This window comes from Acanthisitta chloris, unplaced genomic scaffold (genome assembly GCF_000695815.1).
Source record: "Acanthisitta chloris isolate BGI_N310 unplaced genomic scaffold, ASM69581v1 scaffold21185, whole genome shotgun sequence".
Taxonomy (NCBI): Eukaryota; Metazoa; Chordata; class Aves; order Passeriformes; family Acanthisittidae; genus Acanthisitta; species Acanthisitta chloris.
Window position 1 is genome coordinate 1,227 of NW_008673409.1, and position 20,452 is coordinate 21,678.

General features: G+C 37.7%; 1 protein-coding gene across 1 annotated transcript; it reads left to right on the forward strand.

The window, feature by feature from the left end:
- Nucleotides 1-1,935: 1,935 nt before the first annotated feature.
- TMEM62 (transmembrane protein 62) lies at nucleotides 1,936-16,766 on the forward strand (the record flags this gene model as incomplete). The annotated part of the gene is made up of 13 exons (XM_009074965.1): nucleotides 1,936-2,047; nucleotides 3,150-3,287; nucleotides 4,356-4,401; nucleotides 6,052-6,193; nucleotides 8,207-8,331; nucleotides 8,474-8,596; nucleotides 9,449-9,604; nucleotides 10,779-10,938; nucleotides 11,538-11,651; nucleotides 12,502-12,586; nucleotides 14,113-14,217; nucleotides 15,862-15,980; nucleotides 16,440-16,766. Coding segments are annotated over 13 exons (1,752 nt in total), but the record flags the coding sequence as incomplete, so codon positions are not given.
- Nucleotides 16,767-20,452: the final 3,686 nt, after the last annotated feature.

Sequence of the window (20,452 nt, forward strand, 5' to 3'; positions counted from 1 at the left end):
CCTGTTTCTGTCAGCTGGGTGCATTCTACTGTTGCTCAAGACCTTGTATTCTCTCTTGTTAATGCCTGCCTGCCCCTAGATAAGGAACACTGATGGTGATTTCTCCTTATCTCTAAATCTCTTCCAACCCATTTTGACCTAAGTTGCTGCCTATGATGCAGAGGCCAAATATCTCCATCACTCAGAGGGAGAGGAAAGAGAGCAGCAAGTGGGCTTTTACCTACATTTTTTAAATTAAATAAGAGCATTACAAGCTTTTCACCTTGCCTGCTGTCTTCCCTTTTACTGGGATATCTTTTGAAGTTAATTTAATTTAAAAAAAAAGTGGCTCCACTGCCAAGATTTTCATATTTTGTGGCTGGTAGTGATGACAGAAACTTAGTCCCAGCTCTCAGAGGTCCCACGACACTGTAGCTCTTAGACCTGAAAAGTTAAGCCTTTTGTAAATCTTAAACTCTTATCATGGTAGGGGAAAAGATGTGGGAAGATCTTTGTAGAAAATCAGGCTTTACAACCAGTCTCTGCTGTAAGGCAGGAAGTTTACATTCTTTGTAGTTACTGGTAGAGCACAAGTAAGGGTTCTGGTAAGACTTTTTTTTCTTCCTCAAGGATATGGAGACAGTCACTATAGAAGTTTTTGTATCTTCTCTTGTTTGATTGCTGAGAGAAATGAATTGCAAATCCACAGGCTGAAGAGAAGCAAAATATGATGTTATAGCCATGTCAATGATTAAATTAGTTTTGCTGTATTGTGTTCTTTGATTCACACTAGCTTGAATGTATCAATAAAAATGAAGATAAGATTATTCTAAAAGTGTTTACCTTTCTTAGCATCCAGTTATGTTCTAGACAAAATTTCCATGTAATTCCAAATGGGAAATTTTCCTAAGTGTAATTAGAAAACTGTATTCAGGTAATATTTTCTACATATTCAGATGACTGAATAAGTGGGAGTAAGGCATTTTTGTCTCCAGGGTATTTTATCTGGATTTTTTAAAAAAGTAAAAGCTTTACAGGAATAGGTTTGTTAAATTGAACGTAAAAGTTAAATGGTTTTCTTTCCAAGTGACATGGTCAGATGGCCATGAGCATGTGCTTACTATTTTTGAGCATCAAATACCGTTTATTTAAACCGAGGAGGGCAATTTATTAATTGATTGCCTGAAGTGGAATGGAAAGTGAAATAGAAAGCATTTACCCAAGATTTATTTTGTACAGTTCTGAAAAGCCACAATATAAAAAACCCCAAACTAAAAACTTTTCTTATTCTCCCCATCCTATACCAAACAGCTCTTCTGATGTGAGAGCTTTGACTGGTTCAGAAATTAACAGCATCTCTTACAGGGATGTAGAAGTCATATAATTTCTTGGGCATTCTTTGCCTTCTTGAAGGCACATGGAATGGGATCTAAACACATTCATTAGGTCCATTGAAATGCATGGATAGAATGTTAAAAATCCTTCCACGCAGCTACTGGGAATGTCATGCCAGGTACAAAATAAATTATCAGTATACTTTAAAAGTTCTAGGTAACTTTAACCTGTTCTTGCTTTGCAAAACTACTTTGTATTCTCACTTCCACCAGAACCACTGTGTTGTATGAGAAACTCTCAGAATTTGACAGGCAACAGGCCACTTGGAGTCCTCACAACTTTCTGTGGATAGCCAAGTATTTCTCCGTATTATTGTACCCCTTAGTTTTAGGGAAATTTTCTGATGTAAACAGATTTTAGGGTTAGAGTCATAATATCATATGTTTGCTCTGCTTCTGTTCTCCCCTAGTCATCTGCTTCTTTTTTTTCCTGTAACCCTTACAATGATAAAAATCACTAAGATTGCTCTTATGTTGCATACTTATGTCCTTGGCTTTCGAGAACAACCTGGGTAGCAATAACCCTTTATTTAGGACAGTGTTTCATTCTTCTCTTTTGCAGGTGTCAGATATTCATATCAGCAGTTTTCGGGATCCCAAACGAGCTCCTGACTTTGAAAAATTCTGTTCTGAAACAATTGATGTGATTCGGCCAGCACTTGTTCTAGCAACAGGTGAGCAGTTCAAAAGTGTGAATTTCCTGTTGAGTGTGCTGTCAAAGGAAGAGCAAATGAGCAAAATTCCAGGATCTCAAGAGAGAACTTTAAAGCATTAAGGTATCTTAAGCAATGGAAGTGAAATTGCAGCTGAAGATAGACAGACTGCTAGAAGCAGAAGAGAATAACTTCTCAACTCAAGAGTGTGGGTTTTTGTTCAGTGTCTTGAGTCTGATGGTGAGTTTGGTGTGTATTATGTGTAACAGACAACCATGCAAGATAGCTATTGTTTTCCCAGTATGTGTTGCTACACCTTAGTCATAACAGTTACCTTCCTTCTTGTCCTGGTAGCGATTCTACATTCTTTGTATTTGAACTTACAGAAGTGAGCAAAGGTTCTGATTAGTTGTTAACAGCTGTTTCTTCTCTCAGAACAATCCCTTGTCATTTGTATGAAATTCACCTATAAAATTTCATTGCTGGCTTCCATTTGAACATATCACACCACAACAGGTGAAATAAACCTTGCATTTCATTTGATAGCTTGATATTGCTATTGGAATGGAATAAGTTTCAACAAGCAAATCAAAAAGATTTTGAGCCATTACTATATGCAAGGCTTTAGAATCTTAATGCTAGACCTGGAGTTTTGTTTCTACTGAGAGTTGCGTATCTAATGCTTGCATTTTAAGTTAAGAATTCAGAAATAGTTAGCATTCATCTTTTAACTAGCAACACAGAGAGGTGTTACAGAAGTGAGAATGGCTTGAACTTTTATTGGAGCTTGAGGGGATACAGAAGGTGTAAAGTTAAATGAAGCTTCTTTGACTAGAATCTTCAGGTATAATGACTGTGTAACAACTTGCTTTGCTTTGGCATGGCATTAGTAAAAGTGCTGCAGTGATGTGGTCGATAGATGTCTGATCAGGCTGCTGCATCTGCATTAGAAGGCATTTACCCTTATAGTGACCTCTTAGACCAGATGCAGAAATGTCCAGATTGCATCAAGGAGCCCTGCACTCACTTACACTAGGAGGCAGGGATTGCATGTTTGTCTAGTTACAGTATTTGTTTAAACTGTGTAGGCCTCTAGTTACATCTTACCTTTGTACACTTTCAGGTGATCTGACAGATGCTAAGACAAGAGATAAACTGGGATCTGAACAGGTAGAAGCAGAATGGAAAACTTACCAGGCAATCCTGAAGAGATCGAGGGTCATGGAAAAAACCAGGTGGATAGACATCAAAGGGAATCATGGTATGAGTGAAATGAAACATCTCTGTCTTTCCTGTGATTGCAGATCACAGAATACAGAGGTAAAGTCATTGTACTCACCAGTGTATTAGTGGCTGTTACAAACAGGAGAAGGGCTCACCATCCATGTGTCTGCTGATGGCACACTTTGCTTACAGGCACTTACTGGCATTTTAGTACCAGAGAAGTAAGAATCTTTTGCCTGGCAACAGGTAGAACATAGTTTCAGATGTTGGTTTCCAGGTCATTAGTTTACATACCCCACTATTTAATGGAGGGGCAAAGTGTAACCTTACCCTACTGAAGAAATGGTTTCAATTTATTTTTTATAGACTTCCCCCCTCCCCACACATTTAATTTAAAACAGTATCACATGTCCAGCAAGTAAAAGAAATTTTGATTCCTTTGAATAGAAAAGCCTCATGGAAGTTTGTACACATTACAGTTGTTGCCATATTCTAAGCATTCAAGCACAAGCTAAGGATCTTGTAGACTGTATAAGCCATTGGTTACAGAAGGGGCAAAAGTAGAAAGCCTAGCACTGTGGGGAAAAAAAAGTGCATGCTTTGTCACATACATCAATTTCCCTTTCAGACTTCTGTTACCAGCCTTGATGGAGAGGATGGAACCCAGCTGCAGTACAAACCTCCCCAAGCTGCTATCTGTTTTACCCATGCTATTCTCTGATACTACTGCTACTTTCTTTTCTGTGAATGAGTTAGGTCTTACTTACAGAGAATGCCCGAGTTCAAAAAGCTTCTGAAAAGCTCTGTGGTCAAAGTGGAGACAGCTTTTAGCCACTAAATGACAATTTACATTCCCACAGCAGCTTTAGCTTTGAATTGAAACTTAAATGAGAAAACTATTGCCACTTTTAGGTTAACTGCATCAAGTATATAATGACTTGTCCTCCTTGATTAGACAGCCTGCTTGTCAGTTGAGCTTTTCTAAAAAAATAGCTCTTTAGCACCTCCTGAGACCATTTTATCTCAATATTACCAAGTAAAATACAAAGGTCAGTGATTAATTTGATCTGAAAGTTTTCTCATTTCCTTTTTCTCTCCCTTACAGATACATTCAACATTCCACACCGGGATAGTGTTCAGAATTATTACAGGTACTTTTATTTGTCATATAGATGCTGTTATATTCAAGGTCAAACTCACTAAACGATGTTCTGTTCTCAGTTAGCACATCCATGCCTTTTCACTGACTTTCCTATGGTCCAAGATCATATTTGCTATTTCCTCTATCTTTTGCATTATCAGAGGAGCAGAATAGATTGAGGAAATAGAGAATTCTTTGTGCAGCCTTCTTATCTCTTGTCCTTCTCTGTTTTGTAATTGAATATATTTGGCCTGGACAAGCTTAGTGTTTTGGGAAGATGTATGGATCATTGCTTTCTAGTCCACATTGAAGGTTCACTAGCAAAAGCATTTGGAAAGGATTAGGGTGAAATTTCAAAGCAGTTCAGCCAACCTAAGAATCTCTGAGTGAAATTCTGAGTCAAGTGAAAAAGTCTTTTCTTATTAATTAAGCATCTTGCTAAACAAATTGGTTCTTATGATGGCTTTGTTTCATTATAGTCTGTCATCATAGCAAAAGAAAGAAGCTTCAGTGAGATTTATCATACTTTTTAAGACTGAAGAAAGGCACAAAGAATCCTCAAAAGCTATTAAGCATCACTAAAGGTAGAACTATCCTACAGAGATAATTTTATCAATCTAATCCATTAATAGAACAAAAAGATTAAGAAAATGTTTAGTCACACTCTAGGAGAGTGAAGATGGGCAGAGTGAAATGTTGTTTTCAATGGAAGGAGAGAAAGCAACGTATGTATTCATTATTGCATGTATTTGTCATAGCCAATACTGGGATAAAAGCTCGGGGGGAAAAAGGTGGAATTAGCTGGCATGTCTTTTAAGTCCTTCCCTGTTTACTTTTCCTTCTTAGAGTATTTTAGGATTAAGATTCAAGAGCTCAATTAATATCAGATAATGTGAAAAAGAATAGCAACCCTTTTTGTGCTCTGTTTTACTCTTTAACTGAAGAACTCTGAAGACATTCCCCAGGAGAACTGGTAATGACATTACCAGGAGAGTTGGGAAGATTTTCTGTGTCAAAAAACAAAACCAGATAATAAGCAAAAAGAAATTATGCCTTCTTTACTATTAATGAGATTTGCTGCAGTGTCTCTGTTTTGGATTCTTTGGAAAATAACTGAAAAGCTTCAATATTTCTTTGCTTCAATATCATATTCCATTAGCCAACAGCTGATTATTTAACAGAGTAACTTAAGAAATCTCTAACGAAATGGTTTAGTCAAGACTTGATGTCTCTAATATTTCTAGGTAAGCAAGGAAAAATTCTTTTGGATGCCACAATACACGCAAGACAGTATCTTTTTTCCTTTGTAAATCTTCTTTAATTAAGAGTTGTGTAAGATCCTATGGTCCTGTCATCTTGCCTATCTGTTGTATGCTGCTGGCTTATCCTTTATCCATAGAAAAGCTCCGTGTTGCTCAGGGAAAGCATATTTATGCTAACATGTTTCAAATGTTTGTGTGCTAACCTGCTGCTTGCCTTAACAAATAGCCCATCTTCTTCAAAGCACTGACTTTTCAATGCCATTGACTTTTAAGAAGGGACCACTGCAGTAACAAAGTGGAGCTAGATCTAATGCAAGAAATCTTGCTTTGATATGCACAGGTAATTTTTGTCATTGCTGCAAGTTTCCTAACAGCAATATTTCCATTTGTTTCGTTAGGAAATACTCTGCGTGGCGTAAAGATGGCTCTTTCCACTACATCCACTCTACCTCTTTTGGGAACTATTCATTCATCTGTGTGGATGCCACGCTCAGCCCAGGCCCTAAGAGACCCTATAATTTCTTTGGGATTCTAGACATGGTATTGTATAAGTCTCAGCATTACACGTTGCTTCCTGTTTTGCTGCTGTAAAAGTTTTTATTTGTTTTCATAAAGAAGAATTTTCTGAAAGATTCACGTTCCTCTAAAAGAGTGTTTAGAATTTTAAGTTATTATACATGTGGGACATTTATTTAGAAAAATGGATTTGTCATTTAACATATAGAGTATCTGTGTTTTCTCTCCTAAGAAAAAATCCAGTACAAAAATGTCAAATTAGGCATTTTAAGGGCACTGTCAGTAATTTCATAGTATTTACCTAGACATGAGCAATAATTTCCTTATATACTGTAAAGTTAAACAAACAAACCATAAACCCCATGCTTTAAAATTTCCCTTCTTTTTGCTTTGTTAGATGCTTTTTTCAATACTATTACAGATGAGAGAGTTGCATTTATCAATAGAATAATGTGAAAGATAATGTTATAAAGAAATGTGCCATTTATGAAAGTGAGGTTTGAACTTCTGAGACCTTAAAAATTGTTATTGTTTTGAAAGGGTGACATTAATCCCAATGTTTAAATCATGTATCAGTTTAGATAACATTTTGCTTCCCTTTGGGGTTTTTTCCCTGTAGTTTGTTGATATATTGTTGCTCGAGATGCTCTTCTGAAGTGTTGAGAGTTCCTGTGTTCTATGAACAGATGTCTATTTTGCCAGTGATAATGGCCTCGAGGAAAAGTAAAATGTTCCTCTAATCTTGTCTAAAGGAGGTTTGACATTCATTAAGTGTTTGAAAAGCACTTGGTGATACTTAGATGAAAGGCAATACAGGAGTGCCAAGTACTCTTCTCATTTTTTTACTATAATCCATAGTGGGTGCAGTAGATTTGCAGACAAACTCTTAGGGAGCTAAGAAATGCAATTGAGTCTAGAGTTCCTGTCCTTGGCTACAGTAAGTCAAGCCTTTGCTTGCTAATTGCCTGGCAGCAGGAGTCTAGAGACCATCATTTGCAGATTTTTGCACAAAACTGCAAGTAGAGGTAAACACCTGGAACTTTTGGAGCATTAAACCTCTGCCAGGAATTTGAAAAATAAACTAAGTTTTAATCAGTGATTTGGATAAATAGCTTAAATAGAAGTATTCTTAAAGCTCAAATTCATACGGGCAAAGGAAATATAACTTCTCGTAAGAAGCCGATTACCTTAACCCAGAAGAGTATACTGAATTCATTCTCTTTCAATATATCTTTGTTTCTGTTTCCTTTATTCATGCCCTTCAGCATTTCTTTCCAGGTAGGAGGAAAAAGAATATGTTGGTGGTTCTCTCAGTTACCCTAAAAGATGATCTGCAAAGTGGCAGAAGAGGATTTGTGTTCTTTTCTGGTTTCAGTTATCTTGCCTTTTCTGTTAGATTTTGAGAGCTTACTGGTTTTGGGAGGTGCTCTGGACAGTAAGTGGTTGATTTAATATTGTAGGTCAAACAAGTAAAGAGAGAAATTTTACCTCCTGTGTAAAGTGTTACTTCTGCTTAACTGTGACAGCAGTGGCTGAGTAATATTTCCAAGATTTAGCATCAGAGTTCATCCAGTTAAATGACTGAAGGATGTGGTGCACAGTTTCTGTGGTCAGTCATGCCTATCAAAGGCCATCTAGGAACCCAAGAAATAGTAGATATGATAATTGTAGTAGAGATGACAATTTGTAAGGTAAAGTTGTTTGTAAAATGAACTCTTTGACTATACAAAAAAGCAGTAGGAAGCTTAGAAATACTGTTTGCTGACATCTTTCTTCATATTTCATCTTTCCTGGGTTAGGTTGCAAGAAACATGTTGAGTGCCTTGCTTTCACTTTCTTTTTCCAATATCGGATTTTAGAGTTATGTCTAGTAGTATAGTTTGTTCATGTCCCTGAAGCAACTCAACTGAGAGTATTCTCTGTTTAAAAAAAATTTAATTAATTGTATTCTTCATTTGTTTCGTTCTGCTTTCCTTTTGTTATCGTTTCACAATAGCCTGTATGTTAAACAGATTTGTTTGGACCTACCTGTTTCAGAATCAAATGACAGAGCTGTCTTTGATGGCAACAGAAAGTCTGCACAGCAACCATACTATCTGGTTTGGTCATTATCCCACTTCAACAATCATCTCCCCAGCCCCAGGAATACGAACATTAATGAGGTAAAGTCTTTATTCTCTGTGTTTTCAGTCTGAAGTACATTTCTTGCCTCTCTTCACATACTTGTCTCTCACTTTTTCAGGTTTTCTGCAGTCATATTTCCTTCCCTCCCAAATAATCACAGTTCTTATGTTCTTTTATCAGTTCTGCCACAGCCTATCTGTGTGGACATCTCCATACACTGCATGGGCTGATGCCAGTCTTGCACAGTCAGCACCGTGGTGGCACTCTGGAACTTGAGCTAGGAGACTGGATGGATAATAGGAAGTAAGTAAACACTATGTGAGCAGATTGTTTTATGAAGCCTGCCTGGTTATACTGTGAGTTCCTCTTAGATCGTTTGGTGAATTTGTAAGAACGATGAGATCTCCTTGACTGGTTATTACTATTAATGCTTTTGAAAAATGTCTTTGTGTTCAAGCTTGGGATCTTTCCCCTTACCCACAGTGTGATAATAAATGAAGTAGTTTTTTTATTAATTCTTGATATCTAGAAATTAAAAAGAGGACATTTAAATGTCTATTTAATAGGTGTTTAGTATTCAAATGTAGATTAATAAATTGTAATAAAAATCAGCATCACTACTTCAAAATACCCATGCTCTACACCAACTGATAGAACTTTGGACACAAAAATAGTCTACCTGAGAAATACTAATTTAGCAGCATGTCGAAAAGTATCTGATGCTGCATGGAATGTACAGTAGTATATTAGCTTTCATTCTGCAGTAATCCAAAGAAAGATACTTATATGCATCCAGGAAAAGAGCACACTGGGGTCTTTGTCCATAACTAGAGTACCTACCCAGACATTGCAGTAATGTAGGTTATATTGGAGTTTTTTAGCATATGTTCATCTCTCTGGTTCATGTGCAAAATTCCTTAGATCATGACATTTGGAATTTTGAGTACTGCTTCCATGATTTGTAATGAAATGAGCTTGATCAGAGGTAATTAGCTGTACCATAATACAGCAGAGTTGGTTACCATACTATCAACTACAGAAGAGAATATATGGAAAATAAATCGAAGTAGTTCTGTTCAGGAGCTTAAGAACCATGAGAATCAGCTGTGCATGCAGTACTTGGTATTAACAAGATTTTTTTCCTTTTCCTTATAGGTACCGGATCCTTGCGTTTGATCATGACCTCTTCAGCTTTGCAGATCTTAACTTTGAAGAATGGCCTGTAGTTCTCATCACCAATCCCAAATCCTTCCTTTACAGCAGTTCTGCTCATGAACCACTAGTCAAAATTCTTTATTCCACTCATATCAGGTACCTAGTAATATCTTGATTTCCCAATATGTAAGCATATTTTAATAGCTGAGGTTCTTTCTTGGTTATAATATACATCTATATTTATACCTATATACACAAAACCTTTTTTTTTTAAACATGCGTGTCCACTGGTGTCAGAATTTACTTTTCTCTGGAAGATAGTTCCTGAGAGCTCTCTTTTTATCATATCTGTGATACAGTGAGATTGTATGGTAGTAATTCATGTTTATTTATGCAGTTATTTCACCTAAAGTCAGTTGAATGTTTTTACATAACCAAAGCTGGTAGAGTTAGATTAATACATAATCTGTGTCATTTATATCACATGTTCATGTTCCCTCTGCTGATTTCAGGATTTGGTTATGTATTTTTCTAAGTGTTTTCCCTATTCACTTCAGACTTCTTAGCCTCTTGTGTTTTCTGTTTTACATCCCTTAGACATATTAGAACATCAGAAGCCTCTGCCAATTGTCATATTGGTTTTAAATCTCGCCATCTTTCCATTTCTACCTTTGCTATTTAACTTTTCATTTATATTTCAAATTTCTAGGCCCTTTTCAACTTGGCACTGCCAAGTGGCAATACTTTTGTTGTTTTCTGGGATCTGTAATACCAGTCATGTCTTCCACTCCTTTTCTCATAAATTCATTTGCAAAGACTGAGAGGTTATATTCTGATTAGGGGGAAAAAAAAAGAAAAAAGGAAGAAAGAAAAAAAAAAAAGAAAACAAGCAGAAAAAACTCCACACCCAAAACCAAAGGACTTTGGAGAGAGATACTGGCAATTTTTAATGAAGCCATCTACAACCATTTGATCCGGTGTCTATGTGTGCAGGAGGATATTTCCCACTTGTGTTAGCAAATGTTTTGTCAGAAAGAGTCCTAAAATTATTTCTGCCAGAACTTTTTGATCTCTGCTACTTTTTTGTCTGTTCCACAGCCAGTTTTCTATCCTATTCTTTTGCACAGTGCCATACAAAACTACATTTTTTCATCTGTAGGAAAGAGGTACCATGTTATCATTAGCCTACAGGTATTTCACTGGTTTAATTTCTAAATCTTTTGAACTCTTAAGTACAAGGTAGAAGAATCATTAGGGACTTCAGGAGGGAATGACAAATCTGCAAGTTCTCTAACAAATCTGTTTATTTTGCTGTTTATTCACTCCTTAGAATTCTGGCATTCTCTCCTTATGTCATCATCTCCGTTGAAGTCTATATAGATGGAGCTCACTTGGGGAATGCACATCAGGTGTCTGGTCCTCTCTACGTGCTGAAGTGGAACCCACAAAACTACAGTGAAGGGTTCCATCACATAGATGTGACTGTCCTGGTAAGGTACCTGTTGACATTCTTTATATTGAATTTTTTGTTGTCATGGCTTCTCCATCACCCTTCTGCACCACCTAACTAGATGATAACAGACTTACTTTCCTATTTGTCTGATTACAAAAACCAAAGCATTTAAGAAAGGAGTAAACAGTGACTGCTGAGCACTAAAACATTCATAAAGCAGTTGGCCTAAAGAAAGCATTCTTATTTTTAATGAGAAATAAATATAATAAGACGAGGGAAGCACAACAAAGCTTAAAAATATTTTATTGTGGGCTATTGCCTAGAATTGAACTTTGAGGAAATGAGTGGTCGTGAGCGCAGTGAGCAGTCACTGTCTTCCACAAGTTGCTGAATCTCTGACAGGATCTCCTTCATATGTAGCATTTTCAGATTATGATCTTATAATCACCAATTTACTTGAAGCTGCAAAATTATCAGTGAGTAATCCTTTGTAGGCAGAAGTATTTAATACAGCAGTGTGCCAGACAGGCATGTGTCAATCAGATCTTTCCAGAAAAGCTGCAGTGATAATTAGGAACTTAAGGTACTTTGTGTACTGCTGGTATCTAATTGCTCTCTTATTGTATATCCATACAGGATGCTTCAGGAAGAATTAGCACACGAGGCCATATATTTGCTATGGAAGAAAACCTCTCTCTTAGATTTGACTTCTGGCCATCTGTTATTCTGCTCACTGACCACTATGTTTTAGTAAGTACTTTCAGCAAAACAGCTGCCATTCCATGTTGGTTTCCCCAGAGCTGCAGGAGGCATTTTCCTAATTCCTGGTAGACTTGAATGCAGTTTACTTTTCCCAGACATGACTCCATTGGAATTCGTAAATATTTCAAGTTTCTCAAGTTGAGCACTTCAAGCATGAATGTGCACAGTGGTTCGTGCAGTCAACTTCCTGGATATAGTCACAAGTGTACATTTTTAGGCATAGATGTATGCACACATTTTGTGGAAGGAGGAAATAGAAAAGGCACTTCTGGAGATAGCAGAAAAAGGAAACATTAAGTCAAAGAAAACCACCGTGATCTGTTGCAGTATGTGTTCTGGCAAGAACACAGGGAAGGTCTCACATCAGCTACTGACACTGCAGCTCAGTATGTGCAAAGAAGGCATGTCATAATTGTTTAGGTGCACTTCTAGAACAACGTAAGAAAGTCCACATGACTGTAGATAGTATCATAATTGGCTCAAAATTATATTAGTTTTGTTACTTAATAAGCAATATTCTATGCAATCTCTTGAACTGCAGTTCTTTTCCATACAACACTCAGAAGATGTTTTGCCTAAGAGGTGTATTTGTACTTTTTCAATGGATGTGTTTTACAAGCACTGTGTTTTAAAGATTCAGGTCTATTACATTCAGCCATTCCACTGAGTTCAAGTCAGTACAGTACAAGTCAAATTACTGTTCAGTTCAATGACACCATCAAGCTTTGCGTGTGTGTTTCAGTTAGAAATCTTTGTACCATTCTGTCTAGGTCCATAAGTCATGCTCCAAGGCTCCTACTACTCCAGGGCTGGCTTTGAGTTAAAACTGTCTTTTCAGGCTCGTGTGCTCTTTGGACTGATGGTGCTGATTCAGATCAGCTTGCTTGTTGCTTTCAGATACCTCCAAAAGCCAACACTCAAAGGTATGAACCAATGCCTGTGCGTTTTAGAGGACATATTTTCCCCTAAACCTTTTATTGTTTATCTGTGTGCTAACAGTATATAAATAATTGCACTGTTAATTGCTATATTTTGCATCTGCTGCTGTGGGGGTTTGATTGGTTTCTCAGCAGCTGCTGTTTCGCTTTTAAGGAGACCTGGAAAACTTCCAATATATCAAATAAAGTAAGTTTTAAAACTTGAGCAGGTATCTTTGAACAAAAATTCAATTGATTGGAGTCTAATGTTTCATTTTAATTTTCTCACTGAAGAATCCAAATGCATAAGGAATGAAATGTTTTATTTTGTGTTAGCCCTGTATGTGTGCTTGTTTCTCTGTAGTTGTCACAGAATTCTCTGTCACTTGAGTGGAGAAACAGATTTCCTTCTACAAAAATAACTTTTGTTAAACTTTGCAAAGAACATGAACAGGATTGAGTCTTTCTCAAAATAATATTAAGACCAGTTGTGTCATAACTTGATATTTTGTTTGTGATAAATCTGGTAAATGAAAATTATTACTGTTAAGCTCATGGTGTTTATTGTTTAAACAAGTGTTTGAACCATACCTTACTAATGAGATTTTTCTGGAAGCTGCCTCCCTTCCTATTCATGTCAGTGTTTGTCCCTTCCTTTATACTCATAATCACATAGCATCCTGAGGTAACTCCAGCAACCACTTGCCTAGAAAACGCATAGATTTTCAGTTGCCTGTATGGAACTCAGCACTAAAAATGAAAGAGCTGACTCTGTGGTCAGCTAGGTCCCTGTGGACCATGACAAATGTTTTATAAATTAGTGAACAAATTTGTTAGAGCTGTTGATTTCCAAAGGTCAAGCCTGCCCTCTGGGGGTTAATTCTTTGTGAGACAAGCAGCCACTTAAGTAAAAATCTACAAACTAACTTCTACAGGAAGGCTCTCTTGATTTCACTCTATGAATTGTCTGCTTCAGTTAGAAAGTTAATGTTTTTTCTGCTGATACCACACACTTGTCAGAATGCTGTCATTTTAAGGCCTAGCCTTCATTTTATCTGAGTTGCTATCAGATCTCACTAAGTAGATTTAATCAAAGAAAATCCAGTTAATCTAGTCCATGCTGACCTGTCTTTCTGGGTTTGCAATTACTGTTTTGGTTCTCTTGCTTTTCATTTAATATGTACTTTCTCCACATTTTTACTCTAGCTAACTCATTTTCTGAGTATAGAGTGGTGGTTCAGTTTTATTTACGTACAGTAAGTGTATCAATTTAGAATGACAGCTTCTTCTGCTGTTTTAATAGGGAGTGTTATATTTATTGGTTTTTTACTTTCAGTTATCACAGTAATGGTAGAAATGTGTTCCTTTGCCTTTCTTCTGTAGACATACCAAATACTGGTTTTATATTTCTTATTTAATAGCATGAGTAAATAATGTGAAGGTTTGTCTCACAAAGACCACTGTTTTACATATATGAGGGTGTGTTGCAGCCTGAATTAAGTGTATTTTTCTTGCATGATGTCTCTGTTTAGAAAAGCCAGGATTACTTACTCTGACTTCGTATTCCCTGCACGTCTTCAGTAAAACAAACACCTTCTATTACTCAATTCTGGTTCTGAATTTATACACCATTCTGGGTAAGTAGCCTAGAGTACTGGAGGACATAAGTTAGTATTTTAAAATTACACACCTGATCCTGCGGAAAATTAAATCTTCTAACACCTTGGGGAATGGGGAAAATCTACTTAAGTTACAAAATCTATGTGGAACTTGAAAAGTCAATGTCCTAAGAGACTAAAGCTTTGTTGTAAGAGCCTAACTTAGAACCCCTGAATGAATTAAACACTTATATTGTTAAATTACTCTGAAAACAAGGTGAATGTTTTTAAATTTAGTTTGGTTTTCACTTATTTTTTGAGTAAGATCTTGTTGTATCTTGGTGTAAAATGAGTACATGGCATGTGCATTTCACGTGATCTCACTAGGATATCTTGGCTCTGATGCTAACAATTTTAGATTATCCTCCTCTGATAGTACTGATGGCAGTCAGTGTAGTATGCATAACATAGAGCAGCTTGCCTATTTCAATTTCTGTGCTGAGCCAGGCTGGAATTGTTTATGATCACATCTTTCATGTGTCATATTCTGGGAAAAAGCTAAAATTTGAAAGGATCGATGTTCTTGCCTCTCTTATAAGGAATGTGTTATATGTGTTATTGAAAACTGTCACAGAGATGAAACTAACTTTAAAGTATTTTCATTGCATGCCACAACTCACTGGTGTACCATGGTATTTTCACATGAGGGATGTTTAGCAGTTTGTTGTGTTGTTCTGCCAATTGATGGGGACTACAGAAGTAACACAGACACCAATGGAAAGAATAGGCTTATTTTACTATTGATGTTTTAAGATAATAGAAAAATTAATAATATATTTACATATAACATTAGTTTACTAAGCTCTAACACAAACAGCACAAACAACAACAAAGACAGTAAGAAAGGTAATGCACCTAATCATTACTACATACAGGAAAGAATAGAGATTAAGAAAGATACATCACCAGTTACCCTAATACTTTATCATCCCCCAGACCTGCAGCCTCTGGTTGCAGCGAGGGTTGGGAGAGCCTTTCCCAGCAATTGGGAAGTCCTGTGCAGTGTGCCCACTCGTAGGTGAGGCGTCCAAAGTCACTGCAAGAGGGTCCAGCCTTTATAGGCCAAATCAATAGGCTAAAAATAACCTGCATTTGTTTTGGTTTGATGGGGAAAACCCCTGGTGGTATTCACTTCTGCCCCCCCGAGGCCAGGCCTTGGCCAGAGCCCAGCACACAGTGGGTGGAGTTCCCTAAAATATTTTGCAGATAGCTGCATGGCCTTGGTGCCTCCTTCACACCAGACCATGTGAAAGTTATCAGTCCAAATTCCCCAAAATAGCACAAACAGTTTGTTTATTCCTAACAATGGCTAACAGAAAAAGCTTAGTAAATCTATATCTAGTATTAGCAGTTTGCCTCGCTAGCACAATTGCGAGGCAGTCAGGATTCATCTATAAGCCAACTCTGGCTTGGGCCTAATGTCCAAGCCCTAGCATTTCATGTGTTGAAGATGAAAACATTAGGCTTATTTATTTATTTATTTACTATTTATTTGCAAGCAATAGAGAAGTCATTTTCCCCTGTGAACTGCTTTGTACTCAGGAGTAGGAAGGACCATGTGGCACAGGGCCATGTCTGTCCTGTTTCCTGATGGTGCTGCATGTTTGGTTTCCTCTCTTGCAGGACCATGGTTTGTGGGTGAACTGGTAGATGGCCACATGGGGGCCTGTTTCTCCTTTGGGGTGTTCGTTGGTGGCTCCTTCTTACAGGGCAGTATGACATTTGCGGTTGGGATTTTACAGGTATGTATTTGTAAAAATTAAGGCTGACAAACTGCTTTTTTCTGGGTTTTTTTTTCTGAATTTTTTTTAGTTTTATAAAGAAAGGAGCCTTGGAAGGACAGAGGAGATTAGTGGCCATGCCTGACTACAATAAGTCTTTCTTGCCTTTCTGCAAATTTTAAGGGCAGAAAGGAAGGAGATTGTGCATTGTTTTCTCAAACTTCTCTTTTCCTCAATTTGATATTGTTTTGGACTCTCTGGATGTACCAGGCCATCTCTACAGATCTACCACTCTGAATTTTCTGGTTTTGTCCTCAGCTCACACACAGGAAGTGCGTCCTGAGATTCCATTTCTGGGAATTGTACTCAGCCCTTAGGACAGGACAGTTTTATGTGCTCTTATCTTTCTATGCCCTCATATATGTTACCCAGAATATTTGGTTTGCCCATTGTCTTATTTTTCTCTGCTATTCTTTTCAGATGTTGTTTTTCAACCTGCCATTGATGGCCTATCTGTGCTGGTGCCTGTTGCTGCGATGCCAAGGTCACAGCTTCCGCTCACACTTCTGTCGCATCCCACGTCTCGTGGCTGCGCTCGTTCACCTGGCAATGACACTCCTCCTGGCCTGGCAGGTTTATTCCTGCTATTTCCTGCTGCGAACCTATGGGACCTTGGCTTTCTTCCTCTCCCCAATGAGAACGTGGCTGGTGGGACTGACCTCAGCTCTGATTTATAAAACCTGGACACTGAAATCATCTGAGCTCAGAACTTACATAGTAGAAATGAAAAACTGTCAGAGCTCCTAAGTACAATAGAAGTACTCCAAGTTCTTTGTCTTAAAAACTGTCAAGGTGCAACCTGTCATTTTGTGATGCTGGAATTCTACGCAGCCCAACCATCTGAAGATGAACATTAATACAGCACTGTGTTAAATGGTAACTGTAGAACAATATGTAATATGTACTTTTCTTGTATGATACATACACAATACACTGTATAATATATGTTATATAATACAGTTACACATTACACACTAATACAGTATACACTGAACTGTGCAGTAATCTCTTTAATAGACTTTTTTGTGGTACAGTAGGGATGTCCATGTAGCTCACAAATGGAAATGTTTGCCCATTATTACTGTGAATGGAGAAATATTTTTAATTCATCAAATTCTTGATTTTTATAATGCTGGGGAAAATAAGCATATATCTGGATAATGAGCTTCAGAAATTGTGCTTAACTCTGCTTTTATTTCAAGATTTACATATATTTTTACAAGACTAACTGCAAGACTAGACCAGATGTCTTTATGAAGTAATAGTGACTGCAAAGGTGCTGTGGTGGCCTACCCAGTAGGAGTTCTATGCTTATACACTTTTTCAGTTCATAATGCTATATATGAGCAAATTATAGGCTGTAGGTGTGTATCTGTGCATTTGTGTTCATGTTTACCTGAGCTGTGGCCTATTGCTCTTGTCCTGGGAGTGCTGGCTACTTAATGTGCTCACTCTCTGGATGGAAGGAGTTAACATTTTCCACTACTGAAGTTGCCAATTCTCCCACACTTGACCAGTGAAAGGACAGTGAATGATCAATGTTGCTGGGATTCCTAGCCCTGGTCAGTGTTCAGCTTTAAAGCAAAGAATGGGGAGGATGTCCTCAGGATAGGAGAGCCTGAAGAAACCACATCGTCTGATGCCTGTAATATCTGTAATCCAGCAGGTCAGGGCTGTGTTTCTGGATCTCAGTCAAATGCACCGAAGAGGCACCTAAGAAGACTCATTCTTTGTTTTCAGTTTTTTCTAAGTCTAAAAGTGATAGAACATTTAGTTACATTTATGCAGAATGCAGTAACTCAGAGCCAGGAGAGCTGAGGTGCCTAGATCTGTAAAGGAGAACACTGGGTTGCTTCACGAAAGACTGCTGTGAGTGAAACATTTAAAATACTTCTGGTAATTTTACCACAACTTATTTATGGCTCCTCAAGAAAAGGGAAAGGAACTTATTTATGGCACCGTTGTAGAAAAACCAGCAGTGAATGTAGTAGAACGTACAGGAAAATAAATTGAATTGGAAGAAATTATTAACTACAACAAAGGCTTTTTGTTATTTCTAAAAGGTGACAGTTTTTCTGTCTTAATTGCTGCTCTTCAGTGATTGATGATGCAATCGGAAAAAGAGAGTAAAAGCTGTCATTTGCATAAGTTAAATACACTGTTAGGAGAATACAGAATGTCATTTGTTGCTATGTACGTTTGTTTTGCAAAGCTGTTAGAAAATCTGAGGCAGAATTTTTTTTTGTGAGCAACACTACTGAAAAATTAATTATAAAATTGTGTTTCACAATTAAATTGCTTTTATGTGATCAAGGAGCATCAGAAGTGTCAATAAAATCCTTCATATCTATACCCTTGACAAGACTGTGTTCTGAAACGAGACATTTTTGTAAGAACCACATGCTCCTAACATGGTTGATGTGTGAATTATATATGTATGTGGGAATAATGTAATAAATTCTGAGAGAAAGGGACTATCCTACAGCCCAGCTGTCACAGTGAAGAGCACACTGTAGAAGCTTAGAACTCTGTCCTGCATAGAAAGCATCTCTGACCTCGTGCTGTACAGACACGGCCATTGCAGCTTTTTATTGCTTCAAAGACAAATAAAACTTATTTTTTCTCATGATAATTCAGATTTTCTCCTTCTAAAACAGTTTTCCAATATTGTAAAACCTTAGTAGGAAAATCCTAACTTTCCTACTTGAGCTGTACACTTTAAGATTTTATTTACTGATACCTTCTTTGAAGTTTCTTGATTCTTTCTATCTGAGCAGTTGTTAGAAGCACAGACTAGGGGTTAGCCTCTGTTAGCCATCCTTGTCACATAGGCAAGTGGTTGGCCAAGTTAACTGTAAGTAACAAAATTCACAGTACAATGTGTTTCCCCTTCAAACTGAAACAAAACAAATGGATTTCACAAAATGCAGCCCATCTCCGAGAACACATCATCAGTCACTTAAATGAACCACTGACAAATGGACAAACTTCTTGACAACTGTGCAGATAAATCTGTGAGCCACAGATTTGTCATGTTATCTGGATTAAAAAAGCTGGATTTGCTCCTCTGTTGGCCTGTGGTGCCCAGAAGGCACCAATCCACGCAGCAGACCAAAGTGAGACCTTATGTTGTCCTGATGAGTTGCCTGGGTTTGGTCCTCTTTCAGAATAAAGTTCTTCTGCTCACTGAAAGGCTGCATCTGTACTGAGGAGATAACACAATACTGTGCTGTAATGTATCTTAGCATTTACATCAGTCAGCAACAGTGTAAGATGGGTCCAGAGAAGAGCAACGAGGCTGGTGAAGGGACTCGAGCACAAGTGCTATGAGGAGAGGCTAAAGGAGTTGCTATTGTTTAGTCTGGAGAAGAGGAGGCTCAGAGGAGACCTTATCACCCTCTACAACTACCTAAAAGGAGGTTGGAGTCAGGTGGGGGTTGGTCTCTTCTCCCAGGCAACCAGCAGCAGGACAAGAGGGCACAGACTCAAGCTCTGCCAGGGGAGGTTTAGGCTGGATATTAGCAATAACGGAGAGAGAGGCATTGGAATGGGCTGCCCAGGGAGGTGGTGGATTTAAGATCTGAAAAGGATCTGTCTTTAAAAGTACTTGATTATGGTGTCTAGCACATATGGTAATCTTCAAGTGAATATATACCTTGAGGAAATCGTCCCCCTACTCAAATGTAAATGAATTCTTAGACGCAGTTAGCATATATGTATGAATTCCAAGATACCATACGAATATGTGTAAACTGTAGGAATAAAGGCTGTGCACTAGATCTGAAAAGGATCTGTCTTTAAAAGTACTTGATTATGGTGTCTAGCACATATGGTAATCTTCAAGTGAATATATACCTTGAGGAAATCGTCCCCCTACTCAAATGTAAATGAATTCTTAGACGCAGTTAGCATATATGTATGAATTCCAAGATACCATACGAATATGTGTAAACTGTAGGAATAAAGGCTGTGCACTCCAAGATAGAGGTGTGCCTGTCGGGAGCAATCCACACCCAACCCTGAAAATAAAGCAATACCTGCTTTCTAATGCCAAAAGAAGTGTTAGAGGGTTTGCTTATCCTGACAATTTTGGTGACAGTTAAACTAGTCATTTAAATATTCCTAGAGAAGTTCCTGAGCACTGAGACTAAGTAGCATAGGAATGATGCACATCTACACTAGTAAATTCTTTTTAACAACCCAAACGAGGCGGCTGCATACAAATTACTTATTGGAAATTGTTCCTGGTGATATCTAGTCCGTCGAGATTTGGACCAAACTTTGCAACCGTTTTTTTGTTAATCAGTAGCTAAAGCTAGGCAGTTATGATTAAGCAATGACATTGTGAAACTTGTAGTCTTGGCAAATCCTTTGTTTCAAGGAAGAGGGAACACAATCCCAAGAGGAATGGGCTGTCTGGACAAGAGCCAGCA